The 19790-nt window shown below is 47.9% G+C and overlaps 1 protein-coding gene and 1 long non-coding RNA gene across 5 annotated transcripts in view; one reads left to right on the top strand and one right to left on the bottom strand.

The window, feature by feature from the left end:
* The window catches only part of LOC113881593, a 44273-nt gene extending 43345 nt beyond the window's left edge, over positions 1-928 (bottom strand). For all 3 annotated transcript variants that reach the window (XR_003508089.1, XR_003508088.1, XR_003508090.1), the window contains exon 1: positions 408-928. This is a non-coding gene — a long non-coding RNA (uncharacterized LOC113881593). The remainder of the gene's footprint in view (positions 1-407) is intronic.
* A 147-nt stretch (positions 929-1075) lies between these two features.
* On the top strand, positions 1076-18630 carry MCM3 (minichromosome maintenance complex component 3). Of its 2 annotated transcripts, XM_027524521.1 has the most exons (17): positions 1076-1360; positions 2379-2491; positions 2886-3094; positions 3851-3981; positions 7072-7310; positions 7997-8105; positions 8795-8948; positions 9295-9426; positions 10039-10247; positions 12424-12598; positions 12925-13051; positions 13947-14097; positions 14715-14855; positions 15722-15825; positions 16230-16315; positions 16698-16767; positions 17890-18630. In XM_027524521.1, the coding sequence occupies exons 1-17, from the start codon at positions 1283-1285 to the stop codon at positions 18086-18088; spliced, it is 2427 nt and encodes an 808-aa protein (XP_027380322.1). In that variant the 5' UTR covers positions 1076-1282; the 3' UTR covers positions 18089-18630. The 2 variants fall into 2 exon arrangements, with proteins under 2 accessions (XP_027380322.1, XP_027380323.1); XM_027524522.1 differs by lacking the exon at positions 2379-2491 and having other exon boundaries at positions 1308-1360.
* The last annotated feature ends 1160 nt before the right edge of the window (positions 18631-19790 follow it).

Raw genomic sequence — 19790 nt, 5'->3', positions numbered from 1 at the left:
CTTTCAAACATAATTTAATAATTATTGGTCGAAATTTCAGATATAGTTACCAAATGTCTAGTCCTGTTCATTAAATTAAAAACACATGCAGGGGGGCTGCTCCTTACTGTGCACTGAGTGGTTACAGGGGTGTATACATAATAAAAATTCATTGAGCTGTACATGTAAGATTTGTGCATTTTATTGTAATTTACAAATTACACCTCAAAAATGGAACTAAATATATAAACAAATATGCAATTGGTCTTTTAATTATTTATAATTTCAAATTTGCTGTATTTTAACTACGAGTAGATACTTAAGAGGCTTGAAACACCTTTTTTGTTCTCCTAATTATCTTGCAATAAACTAAGCTTTTTAAAAAGAACTTGTGACCTTCTAATAAGGGGAGAAAGCCTTTAACTTACCCGCTTGCAAGTAGGATGGTGTAGTAATTACGTCCACAATTTCGTGTAACATATATAAGATCATCTCGGAGGGCAGCGGGAAGTGGGGGTGAGACTGGGTAACATCCCGACAATTTTTCTCTCATTTCTCCCTCCTCTGCGGCTTGATATTTTTATGAGGTACTTCAGGCCCCGGTATTCAGTTAGCAAACGAGTCACTGAACTACAAGAACCTCTCCAAAGATGTTATAATTCTATTTTCCCCTCAGATTCTCGAAATTCACTTCTCCCCGTGGATACCACTAGAGACTGGTTGACTGAAAAACATATCCATGCACAACTGATTTGAATATATTTTTTAAACGACTTGCCTTTATGTTTTTATCGCCCTGCGTTCTAAACCTCTGTTCTCTGACGTCTAAGCTACTTTCAGTCCAACAACGGGGCTGAGTTTCTTCACTCTTCAGCAGGGCAGGTAACCACAACTTGAGAAAAAAACCACGAACGTTTGTAAGATTACAGGGGAAAGGGCGACGACTACAACTCCCAGAATGCAGCTCCTGGGTCTCGCGGGCTCTACAATGACCGGGTTTCGCGAGCATCCTCTCGTCCAATTGGTCCGCTTTTCCGTCAGTAAGGGCAGAGAGGGGAGGGCGCCGGATGGAACATTTCCCGCCACCGCGAGACGCCGCGCGGAAAACCCGGAAAAGAAGCAGCTCTCGATTGGATGCTCGCTGTTGTAGCGTAAGAAAATCAGCCAATCGGAATGTACATACGCTCCACGATACCCCGCCCCCTCCTTGAGGTTACTTTTCTTGGCGGGAAAAGTTGGGAAGTTTTCGCGCCGGGGATTATCAGCCAAAGGCCCTCCGCGCAGAGATTCCCAGGCGGCGAGCATGGCGGGGACCGTGGTCCTGGACGATGTGGAGCTGCGAGAGGCGCAGAGAGACTACCTGGACTTCCTGGACGACGAGGTGAGAGAGGCGCCGAGTCACGAAATTAGGGCTCTCGGAGACTTAGGGGCCGCGCAGGAGCCGAGGAAGGCCGCGGAGACACTAGGGGCTAAGGGAGACCGCGGGGCTCCAGGCTGCGGCGGAGGGGCGGCTGCTCGGGACCTTCCGCCTCGATCTGGTAGCTTTCTTGGCGGCAGAGTCAGTGGTTAAGAGCAATTCTGTAATTTTTCTCTCGAGTGCAAATGGTGGCTAGGTCTCGCGAAAGTCAACAGGTTTTCTCCAAGTGCAAACCAAGTGTAAAGCCCACGTTGACCTTTTAGAGATAGTTCCCTACTCTATTAATTTGGGGGAAGAGTGGGGAAAGGACCGCGGGAAAACGGTAGTGACCCGCCGCGTTATAGGCCCCCAGGCTGGAGAAAAGGACTTTCTAATTTGGCCGCATTCTTTTTCCATACCTGATGGGAAGCGGAGAAAGAGGGTTGGTACGCAAATAAAGGGGATTTTATAGGCAATTTAGGATTGACAGCCATGGAATATTGCTAAAGCATCTTGGATTGATAGTGCTGTGTTTGTAAATATAACTAAGGCTCGTAAGTTCCTTATATGAGAACTCCTTTTCTGTTATACAGATGATAGGGAAATAAAATATTTTAATTAAATACAAGATTCTGCAAACGGAAAGATACTTTGATATATTAAAAGTACCTTTAATTTACATTTTGACAAGGTTTTTACTTGTCTTTTTAGACTTCTTATGAGCTCGTTTTAATTCCCCATTAAAAGTTCAGAAGTGATGCACACAGAAGAGCTGTTGGTGATAATAGGAATAATAACCGTGAGGAAGTCGTTATAATTTATACACTGGCAGTTTAGGGTGTATTTGGAATCCGAAGCTAATGAGTGAAAATGTGGGTGAAATGGGGGCCCAGGTCTGCCACAGAGATTGATATATTTATCTTGCTGTGAGAGCTGCCTCTGTTTAAAAACATCCAGTTTTTTAATTTGTGAGCTGCTGTAGCATGTGGTGGTTATTTTGCAGGAAGACCAGGGAATTTATCAGAGCAAAGTTCGGGAGCTGATTAGTGACAACCAGTACCGGTTGATCGTCAACGTGAATGACCTTCGTAGGAAGAACGAGAAGAGGGCCAACCGGTGAGTTTCCAAGAGCGCATCCCTAGTTCTGAGTGAGAATGGCTCCTCTCTCTTCCCAGGTTGGAGCAAGCTTCCCAGGGGAGGACATGGATGAAATATTTTGACCAGGAAGCCCTTAGTACATCACCCTCACCTGCCTCTATGTTTTTTACTTCTTCTCAAAGTAGATGGTGGGCATTTTCCTCTCTTTCTATGTTCACTGAGTATCATTTCCCCATCACTGAGTTAAAACTGGCCTGCAGCTCTGATGTGTTTTACTGGGGCTTGTAGAATGGCAGGAGAAAGCAGAATCTAGATTTTCACTCCTAAGCTTTGATCAAATAAGAATGTCCACTTCTGTTTTGTGGGTCAAGTTTTTTGAATTCTGTGATCTCTGCCTGATGATTCTCTGCAGCCTCCTGAGCAATGCCTTTGAGGAGCTGGTTGCCTTCCAGCGGGCCTTGAAGGATTTCGTGGCCTCCATTGATGCTACATATGCCAAGCAGTACGAGGAGTTCTACATAGGCTTGGAGGGCAGCTTCGGCTCCAAACACGTCTCTCCTCGGACCCTTACCTCCTGCTTCCTGAGCTGTGTCGTCTGTGTGGAGGGCATTGTTACTAAATGTAAGTGGGCTACAGTTGGAGCCCCACGGAATGGAGGTGGGGTGGGCTTGGGGGTATGGAAGGCAGGAGAGGTGGAATAGAATTGGGGAACTTGCTGCTGCTGCTGCTACTGCTGCTAAGTCGATTCAGTCGTGTCCGACTCTGTGCGACCCCATAGACAGCCTCCCAAAAGGCTCCGTCGTCCCTGGGATTCTCCAGGCAAGAACACTGGAGTGGTTTGCCATTTCCTTCTCCAATGTGTGAAAGTGAAGTCGCTCAGTCGTGTCCAACTCTTAGCGACCTCATGGACTACAGCCCACCAGGCTCCTCCATCTGTGGGATTTTCTGGGCAAGAGTACTGGAGTGGGGTGTCATTGCTTTCTCCGAGCTTTGGGAGCTTATGGCTTCAAAAAGGTGGAGCACTGAAATTACCAGGTGAAACTTGAAGGAACTCAAGTGTTGCACAATTACTGGGGGAGCTTTGAGTGACCACTTGTGCCAGCGGAATGGTGAATCTGCTGAGAATGGAGGAGTCTTGGCTCCTGGCAGTCTCCTCATTCTGACGCTGCATTTCTCCTGCTGCTTGGTCGGGATCAGCGGTACTTTAAGGTTTTACATGGATATGGTATTATTCTATGTGTAAATATAAAAATGAATTGACGACAGTTAGTATTGGGAGAGCCTGACTAGTTGGAAGAACATAATTTGGAGTCCTCGTGGACTTGCCTGGGTCAGGTCCCCTTCTCGCTGCTCAGTCGGGTGACTTTCTATTCCTAGGCTCTCTAGTTCGTCCCAAAGTCGTCCGCAGTGTCCACTATTGTCCTGCTACCAAGAAGACCATAGAGCGACGTTATTCTGATCTCACCAGCCTGGTGGCCTTTCCTTCCAGCTCTGTCTATCCCACCAAGGTGAGGGGAATGAATTAGTCGGACCTCTTCAGAGGTGGGGTTCAAAGTTGTTTTTTAATGTAAGTAATTAGGTAATATCTAAAGTCTTCCTCTAGATGTAAATAGGGTGAAAAGTAAGGATTAATTTGAAGGAAGATTGCTAGCCATAGTTTAATATGAAAAGTCCACCATTTTTCTTTTAAGGAAAATATTCTCTTAGGAAATTTGGGAAATTAGGGAAGAGTTGAAGGAAGGAAAAAGGTCACCTAATGTACATTTATCTTTTAGCAAAGTTAAAGTATCATGATTTCATAATCTACATAGAGTAATATGGAAAAATACTTAATGCAGTCATGTTACTCTGAAATCTTTGCAAATATTTAACTCTGGGTTTGAGAGAAGGTTGGCGTAGAGCATGATTTTAGTCTTGGTGTTCAGATTGATTTGACGAGAATGGTGTAAGGCCTTCTTACTTAATGAGACAAAAGAAGATGATTAATACTGATGTCTTTATTGCCAGTATATGCACAACAGTAAGCAAAGAACTATAAATATACAATGTAATTAACAGTAGAAAACAAAATTGATGCACGTGAGGGAGGGGGATATAAAGAAATTATTTTCCTGCTGTTAGAACAAAAAGGTAAAAGCCAATGCTAATCATCCAATCAGTACTCTTGTCTTAAATTCTTTACCTCCATTTCTAGCTTTTCAGTTAAACAAAGAATGTACAGATAACTGTAACAGTAGCAAATTGCTTCCCAGTAGCTGTTTCCCTTTCTAGTCAAATTCATTTTATGTTAGAATTGGGAAAAAAAAAGTCAAGATGAGAAATCATTAATATCCCAGTTCCAAATTATCTTGCATCTCACTAAAATGGGTAATTTTGAAAAGTTCCCGCCATCCAGTGTTAATTTAGAACGACAGTATCCAGAGGATTGTCACGCACTGAGGAGAACACAGATATAAAGAAGACTCGGTCCTTGTCTTCAGTTTTATCACCTGCTGAGGGAATCAACATATAAGCAAGGTTTTCAGTTCAGTTCAGTTCAGTCGCTCAGTCGTGGCCGACTCTTTGCGACCCCATGAATCACAGCACGCCAGGCCTCCCTGTCCATCACCAACTCCCGGAATTCACTCAGACTCACGTCCATCGAGTTGGTGATGCCATCCAGCCATCTCATCCTCTGTCGTCCCCTTCTCCTCCTACCCCCAATCCCTCCCAGCATCAGAGTCTTTTCCAATGAGTCACTTCTTCGTGTGAGGTGGCCAAAGTACTGGAGTTTCCAGCTTTAGCATCATTCCTTCCAAAGAAATGCCAGGGCTGATCTCCTTCAGAATGGACTGATTGGATTTCCTTGCAGTCCAAGGGACTCTCAAGAGTCTTCTCCAACACCACAGTTCAAAAGCATCAATTCTTCAGCGCTCAGCTTTCTTCACAGTCCAACTCTCACATCCATACATGACCACAGGAAAAACCATAGCCTTGACTAGACAGACCTTTGTTGGCAAAGTAATGTCTCTGCTTTTGAATATGCTATCTAGGTTGGTCACAACTTTGCTTCCAAGGAGTAAGTGTCGTTTAATTTCATGGCTGCAGTCACTATCTGTGGTGATTTTGGAGCCTCCAAAAATAAAGTCTGACACTGTTTCCACTGTTTCCCCATTAGTTTCTTAGAATTGTAACTGAGTTGTACTTGAGAGCTGTTCAGCCTGTTTCCAGGTGAAATGTGAAGGTCAGAGAGGTGGAATGACTTGCTTATATTCCAGTAACTGATGGCCCCAAGGACTAGGACCCTGTCTTTTTACTCTCAGGCCACTTGGATTTTCTGAGGCACCCAGCTTTCTTTTTCATTAGGATCCCTACTTTCTATAATTTATTCTCCTGGAATTAATTGGGGGGGGGGGGTACTCTCCTGATTGCTGTGGCCAAACTTCTTAGCCCAGGACCTGAAATACACCAGACGAGGTGTTCTGGAGACCGTCTAGCATGGTTCTTAAGAGCATGGTCTTTGGTGATCACCGTGGGGGAACTCTAACCTCTCCCAGCTTCAGTTTCCTTACTTGTAAAATGTGAAAAAGGCCTGCTTTGGGAACTTGAGTTGTGGTGATGATCCCACGAGATAATTTTGTGAAGTTACACCACAGTGCCTTGCACATAGTAGGCAGTCTGTTAAACGATAGCTGTTGTGTTTTTAGAAAATTTAAATGGCAAGGAAGTAAAACTTTAAAATGTTTTTTATTCAAGTTTAATATACAGAACCCTGGAGAAGGTAATGGCAGCCTACTCCAGTATCCGTGCCTGGAAAATCCCGTGGACAGAGGAGTCTCGTGGTCTACAGTCCAGGGGGTCACAAAGGGTCGGGCATGACTGAGCATAGCACGCACCACACACAATGAACAGAAAAGCTTACATTGAGTGTACAGCTCAGGGAAATTTCACAAGATGAATATACCATAAAATCAACCATCCAAATCAGGAAGCAGCACCTTACTAGCATTCAGAAGTCCCTCTTGAGGCCACTCTGCCCTCGAGATCCTGACATCTACAGCAGTTACGAGTAGTTTTCTGATTTTATATTTAAAACGCTTGTCTGTGTCGGGCTTCTTTTGTTCAGTGTATGTTTTTGAGATTCACCCATGTGTATAGGTGCACTCCATACATTCATTGCTGCGTCGTGTTCACTTGTATGGATGTGACACACTTATTTAACCATCCTGCTGATGGCATTTGGATTTTTCCTAGTTTGGGGTATTATGAGTAGTGCTGCTATGAACATTGTAATATGTGGCTTTGGGTGAACATTTGTGTTGGGTATTAACCTAGGAGTGGAAATACCAAGTCCTAGCACAGAGGAAGTGACAATCTTATACGTACGTGTTAATATAACCACGGTCCCTTCTGGCTGTATGTAGATCATCCCTTCCATTTGATGGTTTGTTACTAGGACAGGATTGTGAAGAACTGGAGAAGGTACTTGGGGCTTTATGTTCCTAGATGCTAGTCTTGTGAGGGTATCTCTGAATTATATTTGTTTCTTATAACAAAACGAGTGTGTGGCGTTTCTAAGATAGGGCTGAGGTGACCACTGCTCCATGTGCCTTTTCCAGGATGAGGAAAACAATCCCCTTGAGACAGAATACGGCCTTTCTGTCTACAAGGACCACCAGATCATCACCATCCAGGAAATGCCAGAGAAGGCCCCCGCCGGCCAGCTTCCCCGTTCCGTGGACGTCATCCTGGATGACGACTTGGTGGACAGAGTGAAGCCTGGTGACCGGGTGCAGGTGGTGGGGACCTACCGCTGCCTTCCTGGGAAGAAGGGAGGCTACACCTCAGGCACCTTCAGGTACATGGTCCGTCCTGAGGTGTCTGGAATGCCGCTGGCAGGGTGCATTCTGGTAGCAGTCTTTCCCGTTTGCCATCATCCTGAGAGTTACATTAGATGGACAGAACACTGCCTGCCTGCAAGATGAACTGTCTTTTGCTAATAGTTGAAATTACTGGTCTCGTGGTTACAGCCTCCTGGCTTGCCTGGGCGTTTCTCGCGTATTTCCACCTCCTTCCAGTACACTCACTTCTGTAGGTCAGCAGGGGCTAGATTCACAAGGTGAGGCGCCATGAGCACACTTGTGTCATGCGTGCCAAGTCGCTCCAGTCATGTCCAACTGTCTGCGACCCTTTGGACTGTAGCCCACCAGGCTCGTCTGTCCATGGGATTCTTCAGGCAAGAATACTGGAGTGGGTTGCCATTTCCTTCTCTGGGGGATCTTCCCAATGCAGGGATTGAACCCGTGTCTCTCATGTCTCCTGCATTAGCAGGCAGGTTTTTTACCACTAGTGTAGCTGAAGAGAATCAGTGATTGAATTCAGAACAGCTTTTCTTTTCTTTTTTTCTTCCTTACCCCTCTTTCCTCCCACCTCTCCCTCCCCTCTACTTCCTTTCTTTCCTGATTTGCCATTCTAGGTTAGGAGCCTAAGAAGGTCTTGGTATTAGCAACTGAAAACGGCCTCATGCTTTCCTCTCTGTCCCAGGACTGTCCTGATTGCCTGTAACGTGAAACAGATGAGCAAGGACGTTCAGCCTTCCTTCTCTGCTGAGGACATAGCCAAGATCAAGAAGTTCAGTAAAACCCGTTCCAAGGTCTGGACCAGTCCTCTGGGCATCTGAGGGTGGGGATAGATTTGTTAGGGTCTTTTTTGGGCATGGCCATCTTTGTCTGGGATCAGGAGGAAGGTCAAGGTTTTTTCTCTGAAGTATTTGGTGCCAGCTTCTAGTTTTGAGTTAGTAAGCAAAAGGGTGTTTTTCTTTAATATTTCTGTTGTGCTCCCTGTTAAGTGAACCTAATATAACTATTAGAATAGGAGTTACAGTATTAGTGTACAAAGCCTATATGGGATGTATCAGTGATACATTGATTGTTATTTAAATTTGAAATATGTTATTTTTGTTTTAGTTCTTATTTTTCTTTAAAAAATTTCTGTCTTTAAAGACAGAATGCCCATATTTAGAACTGAACAGAATATGTGCATGTGTGACAAAGGTTACTGCTAAAGCGCAGTATACATTAAACCCAAAATGTTTTGGGCCTGGAAAGACTTTTTTTTGTTTTCCTTAAAAATTAAAGCTCCAAGCAGGAGTTGGGATCCAGGCTTTCTCTGTGTCTGTCCTGATAATGTTGCGATCAGTGTGAAAGTCTTGGAGAAGAAGCTTTTACAATTAGAAACAAAATGTTTCTTCAAGCATCTTCTGTGGCCTGAAGTATGAAGCCAGCTCATCCAACCCCAGGGCGTTTCCTCAGGCTTTTCACTGCATGGTTGTCCCTCCTCTAGGATATCTTTGACCAGCTGGCCAGGTCGCTGGCGCCCAGCATCCATGGGCACGACTATGTCAAGAAGGCGATCCTCTGCTTGCTATTGGGCGGTGTGGAGCGAGACCTCGAGAACGGCAGCCACATCCGTGGGGACATCAATATCCTTCTCATAGGTACAGTGTGGGGACTTGTGTGGCTGCCTGGTCTTCCCCTGTGGGGTGTGGTTGTGGAAATCTGGCATCTGTTAATGTGTGTGTCTGTACCTAGCTGTGTTTCAATTCCTTTAAAGGGCAGAAGTCTCAAATGAATTTTTAAAGTTATGTCTTTATTATTTCTGGGTTCTCTGATTTTTTAATGTCTATTCTTCCAGGAATGGTAAAGGAAAAATTGAAAAAAATAACACAAACAACCCGTTACTATATATTTCTGTTGTGTCAAAGATCTGTGCTAGAAAAGCAGTACTGGCCGGGGGCAGGGGTGGGGGGTTCCTAGAGTCACCGCTGCCCCATCCCATTACAGGAGACCCATCGGTCGCCAAGTCCCAGCTGCTGCGGTATGTACTATGCACGGCACCACGGGCCATCCCCACCACCGGCCGGGGCTCCTCCGGTGTGGGTCTCACAGCCGCTGTCACCACAGACCAGGAGACAGGTAAGGGTGGAAGGGTCCTTGGCAGAGGTCCGGCGGTGAGATGAGCATAGATCCTTTGAGCTTGCTCTGGGCCCTGGCTGGTGTTGGGAAGATACAACTTAGAGGTTAGAGTAGGCCTGCCTGGAGGGGACTGAGTATCTGGCAACAGGGAGTGAATGATGTAAATGGTTTGGGTGGCCCTATAGTGACCAGAATGTCTCCTGGAAGGCTGTCAGAGAGAGTTCTGAAGGAGAAAGCTGACATTTGAAGAGAGAGAAAAATGAAGATTGTTACTACTTTATACATTAGAGGAAAAGTTTTGAAGGCCAGTGAAAAGAGAACAGAGATCTAGTTGGGAAATGGCTTGAAGAAGATGAGGCTCAAAGAGGAAATCTGTGAAGGAAGGCTGTTGGAGGCTGGCTGCTTAGGTATCAAAGTGGGACAAGTAATACTGTCCAGATCGGAGCTTAAACAGATGACCCCAGGGTCTGCTCCAAGTCTTAGAAGCTGACACCTCTTCACTGCATTCTCCCGCTTATGTGATGGCGCAAGATGCTTAGAAGTAGATTGACATCTCCCCCCTGTCCCCCACAACCTGGATGGTAGTGTGTGTTTTCCCTCCCTACCTCCCAGGTGAGCGCCGTCTGGAGGCGGGGGCCATGGTCCTGGCTGACCGAGGCGTGGTTTGCATTGATGAGTTTGACAAGATGTCTGACATGGACCGCACGGCCATTCACGAGGTGATGGAGCAGGGCCGAGTCACCATCGCCAAGGCCGGCATCCACGCCCGCCTCAACGCCCGCTGCAGTGTTTTGGCAGCTGCCAACCCCGTCTATGGCAGGGTGAGTGGAGTCGGGCACTCACCTGCTGTCCTCACCTTCATTTGGTTTTGCCTAGTAACTGGGCTGTGGAGTTTATTCCAGGTGACCCAGACCACAGACTACAGTAAATTCGTCATCTGGCTACTGCCCTTGGTTTAGGATAGTGGTTCCTCACCCATTCATCCACATCAGAATCCCCTGGAAAGTTATTTAAAACACATTTTTAAAAATACAAGGAGGAAAACCAAAGTGACCTGCAGCATCACAACGCAGGTAACTGATTGACATTGAAATGAGAGTACTGTGCGCAGGTGGTGGAAGGGTTTATGAACAGAGCAGAGAGAGATAAGGAGATTAATAGCCCGCCTTCTCTCTCCTGTTCGTTTCCCAAGAGAAAACCAGTGACAACTCTTGAGTGCTTCAGAAAACCAAAACTTTTTGAAGCCTGTGCCAGTAAATACATTATCTCCTTGTTAAGAATTAATCTATTTGTCTTTGTTTCTTGGTATGACTATGATGTGCTTAGGTGTAATCTTTTATATTTATGCAGCTTGGGGTTTGCTTAGTTTAGGGGGGGTTGATTTTTTTTTTTTTTTTTTAAGCAGCTGTCTACTATTCCATTGTATGGACGTACGATAATTTGTTTAGCGAGTCTCCATATGCTAGACATTTGGTGTGTTCCCTTTTTCCTGCCTGCTGTTATGACTGAAACTGCAGTGAATACCCCTTAATGTTCATCGTGTTAAACATTTAGGGATGAATACTTGGCAATGGGATTACTGGATTAACAGGTACATGGCATTTTTATGGTAGAGATTGCCAACTTGCCCCCTTTAAAGACTGTATCATCGTTATACTGTTAACTAATATTTACAGATGCTTTACATTTACTATCTCCTTTCATTCACTAACTGTGTGAGGGAGGGAGATATTATCTTCATTTTACAGATGAGAAAATGAAAGCATAAAAGGTTAAGTAACTTGGTGGAGTCACAAACCAGAAAATGACAGGGAGGGTTTGAAGCCAGAGCCCGTGCTGTGCGCTGACAGTTTATGATGCCACAGTGCATGAAAACACCAGTTTTGGTAGCGTATTTAAACATACAGGTGCTCAGTCCCCAGCCCAGAGTCTCTGAATCCAAATCTCTGGAGGGGCTCCTGGGGGCTATGGTTTAGGAAGGTGCTATAGGTTGGTTCTAATGGATTAGTGTGGGTTGAAAAGCGTACGATTTTTAGATGAATGATAACATGTGATATGTCATTCTGAAGGATTTATTTGGCAAATGTAGGGAGAAAATGGAGAAGGCAATGGCACCCCACTCCAGTATTGCCTGGAAAATCCCATGGGCGGAGGAGCCTGGTAGGCTGCAGTCCATGGGGTCACGAAGAGTCGGATACGACTGAGCGACTTCACTTTCACTTTTCACTTTCATGCATTGGAGAAGGAAATGGCAGCCCACTCCAGTGTTCTTGCCTGGAGAATCCCAGGGACAGGGAGCCTGCTGGGTTGCCGTCTATGGAGTCGCACAGAGTTGGACACGACTGAAGTGACTTAGCAGCAGCAGGGAGAAAATGGCAGGTCCTGAAATGTGAACTCGATCAGAATTGTTAATGTTACCTGTGAGGTTGTCAGGCCTCTGATTGGGGAGCCATCGGCTGGTAGGCCTAGAGTTGAAGGATAAGAGTATGGGCGTTCTTGAATCCCAGGAAAACCTCCCTGGGTCCTTAAGATACTGTGGCTTATAGATTATCACCCATTTTTGTTGAGACTTTATCCAGTACCTTCTGAGTAAGGAGGCCCAAGGTTTCAGGTGTTTCTGGCTTAGCCAGCTCATCATGTCTTCATCACAGGTAGAAAGAGGGACTCATCTTCCAGAGCTGATCTACCTGGGAGTGAGAGCAGAGTGAAGCTTGAGAAGGAGGAGGCTGGCTCTGAGACCCACACTCGCCCTGTTAAGAGGCACTGGAGCTGGGAGGTTGGGGCTCTGGTCACAGAGCATAGATCAGGGAAGGGCTGCACGGAGGAGATGAATTCCGTTTTTTAGAAGCTTTGAAATGCTTTACTTCTTCACGGCTTGTTCGGTTTGTGTTCAAGGGTCTGGTCTTCTGTTCTCTCCCATGGCTGATCTGGCATTCTTGTTCTTTCTTGCGATTGATGTTGTCTCCCTGCTCCTTTCCTCCGGTGTTCCTCCTACAGTATGATCAGTACAAGACCCCCATGGAGAACATCGGGCTGCAGGACTCGCTGCTGTCCCGATTTGACCTTCTCTTCATCATGCTGGACCAGATGGATCCCGAGCAGGACCGGGAGATCTCGGACCATGTCCTCCGAATGCACCGCTACAGGGCACCTGGAGAGCAAGATGGTGACGGTGAGGCGGGGGGATGGACCAATGAGGGGGCGCCCAGAAACAAGCCGCGCCCAGGCCCAGCCTGGGGTGGCGGGCGTGGCAGCATCTGGGATATGGAAGGCACCCCCGCCTCCCTGGTTCCTACGGTGTGTCTCTTGTCCATTTCGGGGTCTGGGAGCACCTCTGAGCATCTCCTGTGGACCAAGTGGCCTCCTTGTTTGTGGGGCCCACGTGTCTGCTTCCTTCTGGGTCCATCCTTTGTGAGTCTTGCCTGTCTTCAGAAGAAGCGATTTTTCTCTGGATTCAGCTCTTTCTTACTCTCCCTTCTCCTGACTTGGGCTTCTCAGCTATGCCTCTTGGCAGTGCTGTGGATATCCTGGCCACGGATGATCCCAACTTCAGCCCTGATGACCAGCAGGACACCCAGATCTACGAGAAGCATGACAACCTTCTGCACGGGATCAAGAAGAAGAAGTAAGCATTCTCCACACCTCCTCCTGGAGGGAACCTGACATCTGTGTCACGTTAGAGCTGCCCGGCCAAGGTCATGCTTGGAGTCATCATCATGGGGATCTGTTTTCTTTTCTGGATTCACAGAATTTTACATGGTCACTTGCCTTCTGAATGTTTGTGGGTGATCAAGCTTAGGTTTTGGTCTTTTCCTAAAATAGAAGGCTTTGACGACCCGCCTGACCTGGGGTGGGTGTGTCTTGTTACCCATATATGTGAAGTGTTGCACAAATCTCATGGCCCTTTGAGTGCATGTTGAAGGGGTGGTAGATCACAAACACTGGAAAGTCTGCAGGTAGGTTTGGATAAAGGAGACTTGTGCTCAAGCGCTCAGAGCCTGACAGCTGTGCTGTGCTCAGTCGCTTCAGTTGTGTCCCACTCTTTGTGACCCTGTGGTCTATAGCCCACCAGGCTCCTCTGTCCATAAATTCTCCAGGCAAGAATACTGGCGTGGGTAGCCATGGCGTTCCTCTACATTTGGCTGTGGTGCAGTAGGAAACACTGTGTACTCTTGAAACATACTGGTTTAAGAATGTAGAATTTGGAGTCAGAAAATGAAATTTGAGTCCACTTAAAATTCTCTGAGCCATACTTCTCCCACTGATAAAGTAGGACAGATAACACCTAAACTACCTACGTCACAAGTAATTCCTAAGTAATACTATAGAATTAAATAAAAACCCGTGACAGAGTTTTGTACATGTCCTGTATAAAAGGGGTTTGTGACACTGGGTTCCGGGCCATGTCTGCCCTGTCACGTGGCCCTGGCTTCCCCGAGGAGGGGCAAGGCCACGACCCCAGGCAGGTGCCCAGGCTAGGGCAGGGGAGTGACATTCACCGTGTGTGTGTGTGGGTCCAGGGAGAAGATGGTGAGTGCGGCGTTCATGCGGAAGTACATCCACGTGGCCAAAATCATCAAGCCGGTGCTGACGCAGGAGTCGGCCGCCTACATCGCGGAGGAGTACTCACGCCTGCGCAGTCAGGACAGCATGAGCTCGGACACCGCCAGGGTGAGCCCGCCCGCGGGGACGGTGACCCAGAGAGTGGGGACCGGAGCCCCTCAGGTTGAGGCTGGGGAGGGAGTGCCCGCTCACCAGGAGCACTGGAGTCATTTTAGTGTCGTGATACCTTCCCTTTTCCTCTCTGGCCTGAAGGGCTTAGTATTACACCGTTGCTCGTCATCTGGGCCTCAGGGGGTTCACCCAGCTTTAGAAAGAGTGTCCTCAGATAACCCCTCTCATAAGTACCGCCCCCCGACTTGTGGGTGTGACTCTGGACAAAGTATGTGAAGCTCTTCGAGTCCCCTTTTCCTCATCTCTAAAGCTGCTCCAGGTTGTTAATGGCTGACACTGAACATAAAAGCGGGGTCCTGGTGTGTGACAGGCCCTGTGGAAAGGGTCTTCCCCACTGGCCTCCCTCCGGCCGGGAGACACCTGGTTGAATTCTTCCCTGGTCAACTCGTCTCCCCTCCCTCAACCCTCTGTCATGTTTCCCCGGTTACTTTTCTTTTGGAATTTTATGTGGTTTTTCTGGCTAGGTGGCTTGGACTGCCCTCCCTATGCAGGTGGGTTTGACGGGCACTCTGCGGGGTTTCTGGAGGATGGTTCCCCCTGTTCTCTCCCCGCAGACGTCTCCAGTGACAGCCCGGACCCTGGAAACCCTGATTCGCTTGGCCACAGCCCACGCCAAGGCCCGCATGAGTAAGACTGTGGACCTGCAGGACGCAGAGGAGGCTGTGGAGCTCGTCCAGTATGCTTACTTCAAGAAGGTGAGTGTCTAGGTGCTGTGCCCGCAGCTCCTCTGAGTGGGTCGTCTGTGCTCGGGCCTCCCAGCCATGCATGGCTGACCCTGGCATCTGGAACATTGGCAGAGAGCAGTGGCCTTTCCAGTGCCCTCCCTCTCCAGTGGTTCTCAGCCCTGGTGCGTGTGAGAACCAGCTGGAAGGCTTTAAAATACTGAAGTCAGAGCCCCTGTAGGCCTGGTTTCATTGATGAGCAGCACCTCAGCTGACGGCTCCTCTGTCTGCTCCTTCTTTTGCCCCTTGAAGAAGCAAGTGTTTCCAGAGTCTCAGCCGTCCTCTTGGCAGCTTCTTCAGGTGTCCTTCACACCTGCTACTCCTCCCGGAAGTTCCCGCATGTCTGCTGCTGTGACACAGTGTGTGTCTGTCTTGTTACACAGTGGGCCTGGAGGCCTCGACTCCCTTCTCCACCTTGTCCTCCCCACCCACCAGTCAGATGGATTGTAGCCCTTGAGGGTTCAACTGTGGGTCTGATGAGATTTTCTTGACAGTCTCTTTGCTCATGTGGGAGTTGTCTTAAACACCTAATCTGCAAAGAAATGGCTTGTTTTTCCACTTAAACATTATGGAATAGACTTGTTCTCATTCACTTCTGTATTCAATGGACACTCCTGGAGTGCATGCTCTGAGACGGGTGTGGCACACGGCTCCCAGCAGTTTTAAAGATGGGTCACAGCCGACCCCCTGACCCCAGTCCTAGGCTCAGGGATGAGCAAGGCCAGGGCATCAGACCCAGGGGGGGGGGTCTCTGCTGCTGCTGGTGGTCGGGCAGGTGGAGCTGTTCAGTCCCCAGCATCCATGATCCTCCCGCCCACCCACACGTGGTTTGGTCCTAGGTTCTCGAGAAGGAGAAGAAACGTAAGAAGCGAAGTGAGGATGAATCGGATGCGGAAGATGAAGTGGAGAAGAGCCAGGAAGACCAGGAGCAGAAGACGAAGAGGTTGGATGGGACGCAGAGGAAGGAGATGAAAGGCTCTGGTGTTGGGGGGGGGGAGGGGCAAGGCTGCAGGAGGGGTTGCCCAGACCAACGCTGCAGAGGGTTGGAGGGTGGAGGTGACTTGGACAGAGAGCGTTACAGCCCCCTTTGTCCTCTTTGTGAGGATTTGGGCCTCTTTCCTGCTAGAGAAGCTCTGGGAGACTGCTGGGTTCACACTTCAGAAGTCTTTCCTCCGGATTCTCATTTGAGGCCTGAGACTGAATTTCTGAGGGTGGGCGACAGGGAGAGAGCCTTGGGAAGCAGGGCCTGCTTGTGCTGTAGTCCATGGACCTTTGGTCTCTTTGAGAAAAGGCAGCGGTTTGTACAGGCCTGGGCCCAGCATTCCATTTGGACTACTGGTGTTTTAGGAGGAGGATCTGTCCCTCGGACGCCAAGGAGGGGGACTCCTATGACCCCTATGACTTCACCAACACGGAGGAGGAAATGCCTCAGGGTGAGCAAGCAGCCTCCACTGGTAAAAAGGGTCTGGGTTGCCTGGCTCTTTAATGCTCTGTGTTACGCATTTGCGTGTGGGTTCCCACTCGGCTCCCTGCTTGGAACCCTGTGTCCAAGAATCGAGGAAACTCAGAACTTTGGAAATAAGCTTTGCCCCCTCGTCTGCCTCCTCGGTGCACCATGCTCTTTGCCAAGCCTGGCGAGAGTGTCCCAGATAGCGTGGGCTCTGGAGCTCCTGCCTGACCGGAGCCTTTCTTGAAGCTGCTTTGGCTGGCCCCATGTGAGCCCCAGGGTTGCAGGCTCAGGGTGGAGAGGGGCCTCTGGGGTCGTGGACATGGCTTCACCTTGTCCTCTGCTCTCTGTAACCTTTTCCCCTCAAGTGCACACTCCAAAGGCAACAGACTCACAGGAGACCAAGGAGTCCCAGAAGGTGGAGTTGAGTGAATCCAGGTGAGTAGGGAAGGACCTCTTCCCTGGAGGTAGGAAACAAGCTGTTATCAGCAGAGCTCAAAACTAGAGGCCCAAGGGTTTCTAGAATGTTTTCTATTCTGATGACAATTTCAAGCTTGAAATAAGTTATGAAAATTGTGTAAAGAACTCATACATTTTTAGAATCCCCGGTTGTTTAGGTTTTACCATTTGCTTCATAAATAATTCTCTGTGAGAATTTAAAACCTGATCCCTTGTGCCATTAGGAAGAGGAGTCTTAGAGCAAGGATAGAATTTGTGTCTCACTGAAGCCTTGGAGTCTTCTCAGTAGGTTGTGTAGGTATACTTAAAAAATATGTATGTTTTTTCTTCTCACTGGATGGTTGTCATTTGTTTTGAGATAATCAGTTTTTACCAGTAGAGGTTCAGAAACAGTTTTATCTAAAAACTTTTTGTTTACTGGATACCAAAGGAGCTCCATGGCTAAGGTTTGCTTTTTTATTTTAATACCTTAACATACACAGTGTCTTCACTGAAAAAAGTTGAAACACATTATAAAGTATTTAGGTAGAAACATTAAGATCAAGCGTAAGTCCAGTCTCCAGGACAGCGAATGAACTGTATCTGAAAGCACTCTCTGAATCTTGGAGGTCTGTCTTCAGTGACTGCAGGATTCCCATAGTATGAACGTGTGTGTTCTTGTGTTTTCTGATGAGGGATGTCTGGCTTTCCTAAGACTGCTCTTCACAGTAAAACACAATCTTAACGTATGTCATTGCAGCGATGAGGATGGAGCTTTGGGGTTAGTTTCTAGGAATGGATTCCCAGAGTCAGAGGAGATGCACCTCAGAATTATAGCACATGTGGCTAACTTGGCTTGCAAAGATGTCATCCCACTTTGCGTTTCTGCCAACAGTGTACAGATGCCAGTTTTCCCTCATCCTCAGTGGCCTTTGGTTTTTAAAATGCTATTATTTCTCTACGGGCAGGAAGCTCTGTAACACAACCGCTTAGCTCTGAGGGAGAAGCTTGGGTGCGGAGTGGCCATCAGAGGCAGTCTGTAGGGGACACTGAGGCTCACGGGCTCTGACGTTGTTCTGGCGGCTTCCTCCTCCTTCACCCTCTCTCTCCCGTCCTGGGCAGGTTGAAGGCCTTCAAGGCGGCCCTCTTAGAGGTGTTCCGGGAAGCTCATGCACAATCGGTTGGCATGAATCGCCTCACGGAATCCGTCAACCGAGACAACGAAGAGCCCTTCTCCTCTGCGGAGATCCAGGCTGCGCTGAGCAGGATGCAGGACGACAACCAGGTCATGGTCTCCGAGGGCATCGTCTTCCTCATCTGAGGGCCCTCGTCTTTGGACTGTGGGATCCGGCCAAGAAAGTTCCTTCCGGTTTCCTCTTCGCCCTCCCCCCAGCCCAGCCTTTGCCTTCATTCCCTGAATGTCAGTGTTGAACTGAAGTGGAGGACAGATGACAAGCAGAGTCAAGACTTGGTGGAAGCCTGAGGACGGGTCAGGAAAACTGCCGTGGGGTCAAGAGAAGGTGGACGGGACCAAGGCGATGCGTCTTCACTGCACAAGACTAAACCACAAGGGTCCTTCCCCATCCCCACTGCCCGTCCCAAACAAGCCACACCATTCTTCACTGTAGACGGCACAACTTCTGAGTATGTTAGGGGGTCACAGCTGGTTTCTGTCCATGTGTTGGCTTCCACCCCCCAGCACTTTGGTCTAGAACAGACTCTGGTGGTTCTGTGCTGATGGAGAGAGAGACTGAGGCAAGTCCTCAGACCTAGAAAGCTTGCTTTGCGGTAGCACCAGTTAAGACTCATATGGAATTTTGACCCAAAAGACATTAAATAAACACTCATTTTTTGTACTCTCCACGTGGCCTTAATACTGTGTGATTTTTTTTGGACACATTTCATTGTATTTTCTGCCAGCGTTCCACCCGGTGCGATGGGCTGCCTGCGTTTGCACCGTGTCACCAATAGGTGGCAGCAGGCCGCCGTGCTCTCTGGGGATTAGGCCTTCGCGGGGCTGATTTCTTCCCCAAGGACATCAGCATTTATGTTAAAACTGCAAACCAAACCTTGCCAATTCAGAATAGCTTAGTGGCCACAGAAGGCCAGTGTGTGAACGTCCAGGAGAGTTGACCCTTTGCATGGCTTTGCTGAACAGGAATCAAAGCCCCTTCATGCAAAAATAATAACCCAGTATGTCAGACCCTCAAAATCGGTGAATTCTTGCCCATTAAGAGATCCCCTTACGTGTAGGATTTTTGTGAAGCCTCCTAACTCCTGATGTCCAGCCCTTGGTGTCTGTTTGCCAGAAGTCAGTGGAGGCTCCAGGGCAAGACTTCTATCCTCTGTATGGTTTTGGTAGCTTCTGAGGAACTTTTGAGGTTATTTAAAAAGAAAAAAAAAAATTGTGACGCGATGGGGGCCTGGGTTGCATGGATTGGAGGCTGCCCCCGAGAAGAGGTGGTGTGGGTTCCTAGCTGTGAGATCTGGGAGCTGCTTCCTTCTCCTTGTTGCTGAGGGGGCCTGTCACCCTGAGGCCATGAAGCAGTAGTGGGGAGTTCAGTTTTATCTTCATGTTTTTTTCACAGATGTGAAATATCAAATTCTGTTGGCAGAGCCCCAGGGAGTACAATCCAGGGAGTGAGCAGTGATACCAGAGGAGGACTTGGATGGAACTGCATACTGGCAGCAAGTCTCGTATTGTGCGGGTTGAAAATAGAGGACTTGATGCTCTGGAGGCCTCGAGGTTGGGGATACACATACATGTCTAATGTGTCAGTGAAGAGTTGAAAACTACAAAATATATGCAAATGAGAGCTGAAGGAACTGAGGGGCCAAGAGAGTCAGGACAGGGTGGGAGCTTTTGATGTGGTGTTATAGGAAGAAGAGCTAAGGTCTCCTCAGGGGAGCATTTATTAGAAGGCCGAATGCTATGTCAATGGGACTTTCGTCCTCTCTCCTTCACACCTGATGAAACAGGCACGCACGGGGTGGGAGAGTAATCAGGTGAATGAGGTGATTCG

The sequence above is a fragment of the Bos indicus x Bos taurus genome, chromosome 23 (assembly GCF_003369695.1).
Source record: "Bos indicus x Bos taurus breed Angus x Brahman F1 hybrid chromosome 23, Bos_hybrid_MaternalHap_v2.0, whole genome shotgun sequence".
Lineage (NCBI taxonomy): Eukaryota > Metazoa > Chordata > Mammalia > Artiodactyla > Bovidae > Bos > Bos indicus x Bos taurus.
This window is presented reverse-complemented; position numbering and strand designations above follow the sequence as displayed.

What these genes read in the sequence shown, in the direction of transcription:
- MCM3 (XM_027524521.1), top strand. Translation starts at nt 1,283, where the DNA reads ATGGCGGGGACCGTGGTCCTGGACGATGTGGAGCTGCGAGAGGCGCAG. An exon ending in CAGGAGCAGAAGACGAAGAG is followed by an intron (nt 15,826 to 16,229) that starts GTTGGATGGGAC and finishes CTGGTGTTTTAG; the next exon opens with GAGGAGGATCTGTCCCTCGG. An exon ending in GTGGAGTTGAGTGAATCCAG is followed by an intron (nt 16,768 to 17,889) that starts GTGAGTAGGGAA and finishes CGTCCTGGGCAG; the next exon opens with GTTGAAGGCCTTCAAGGCGG.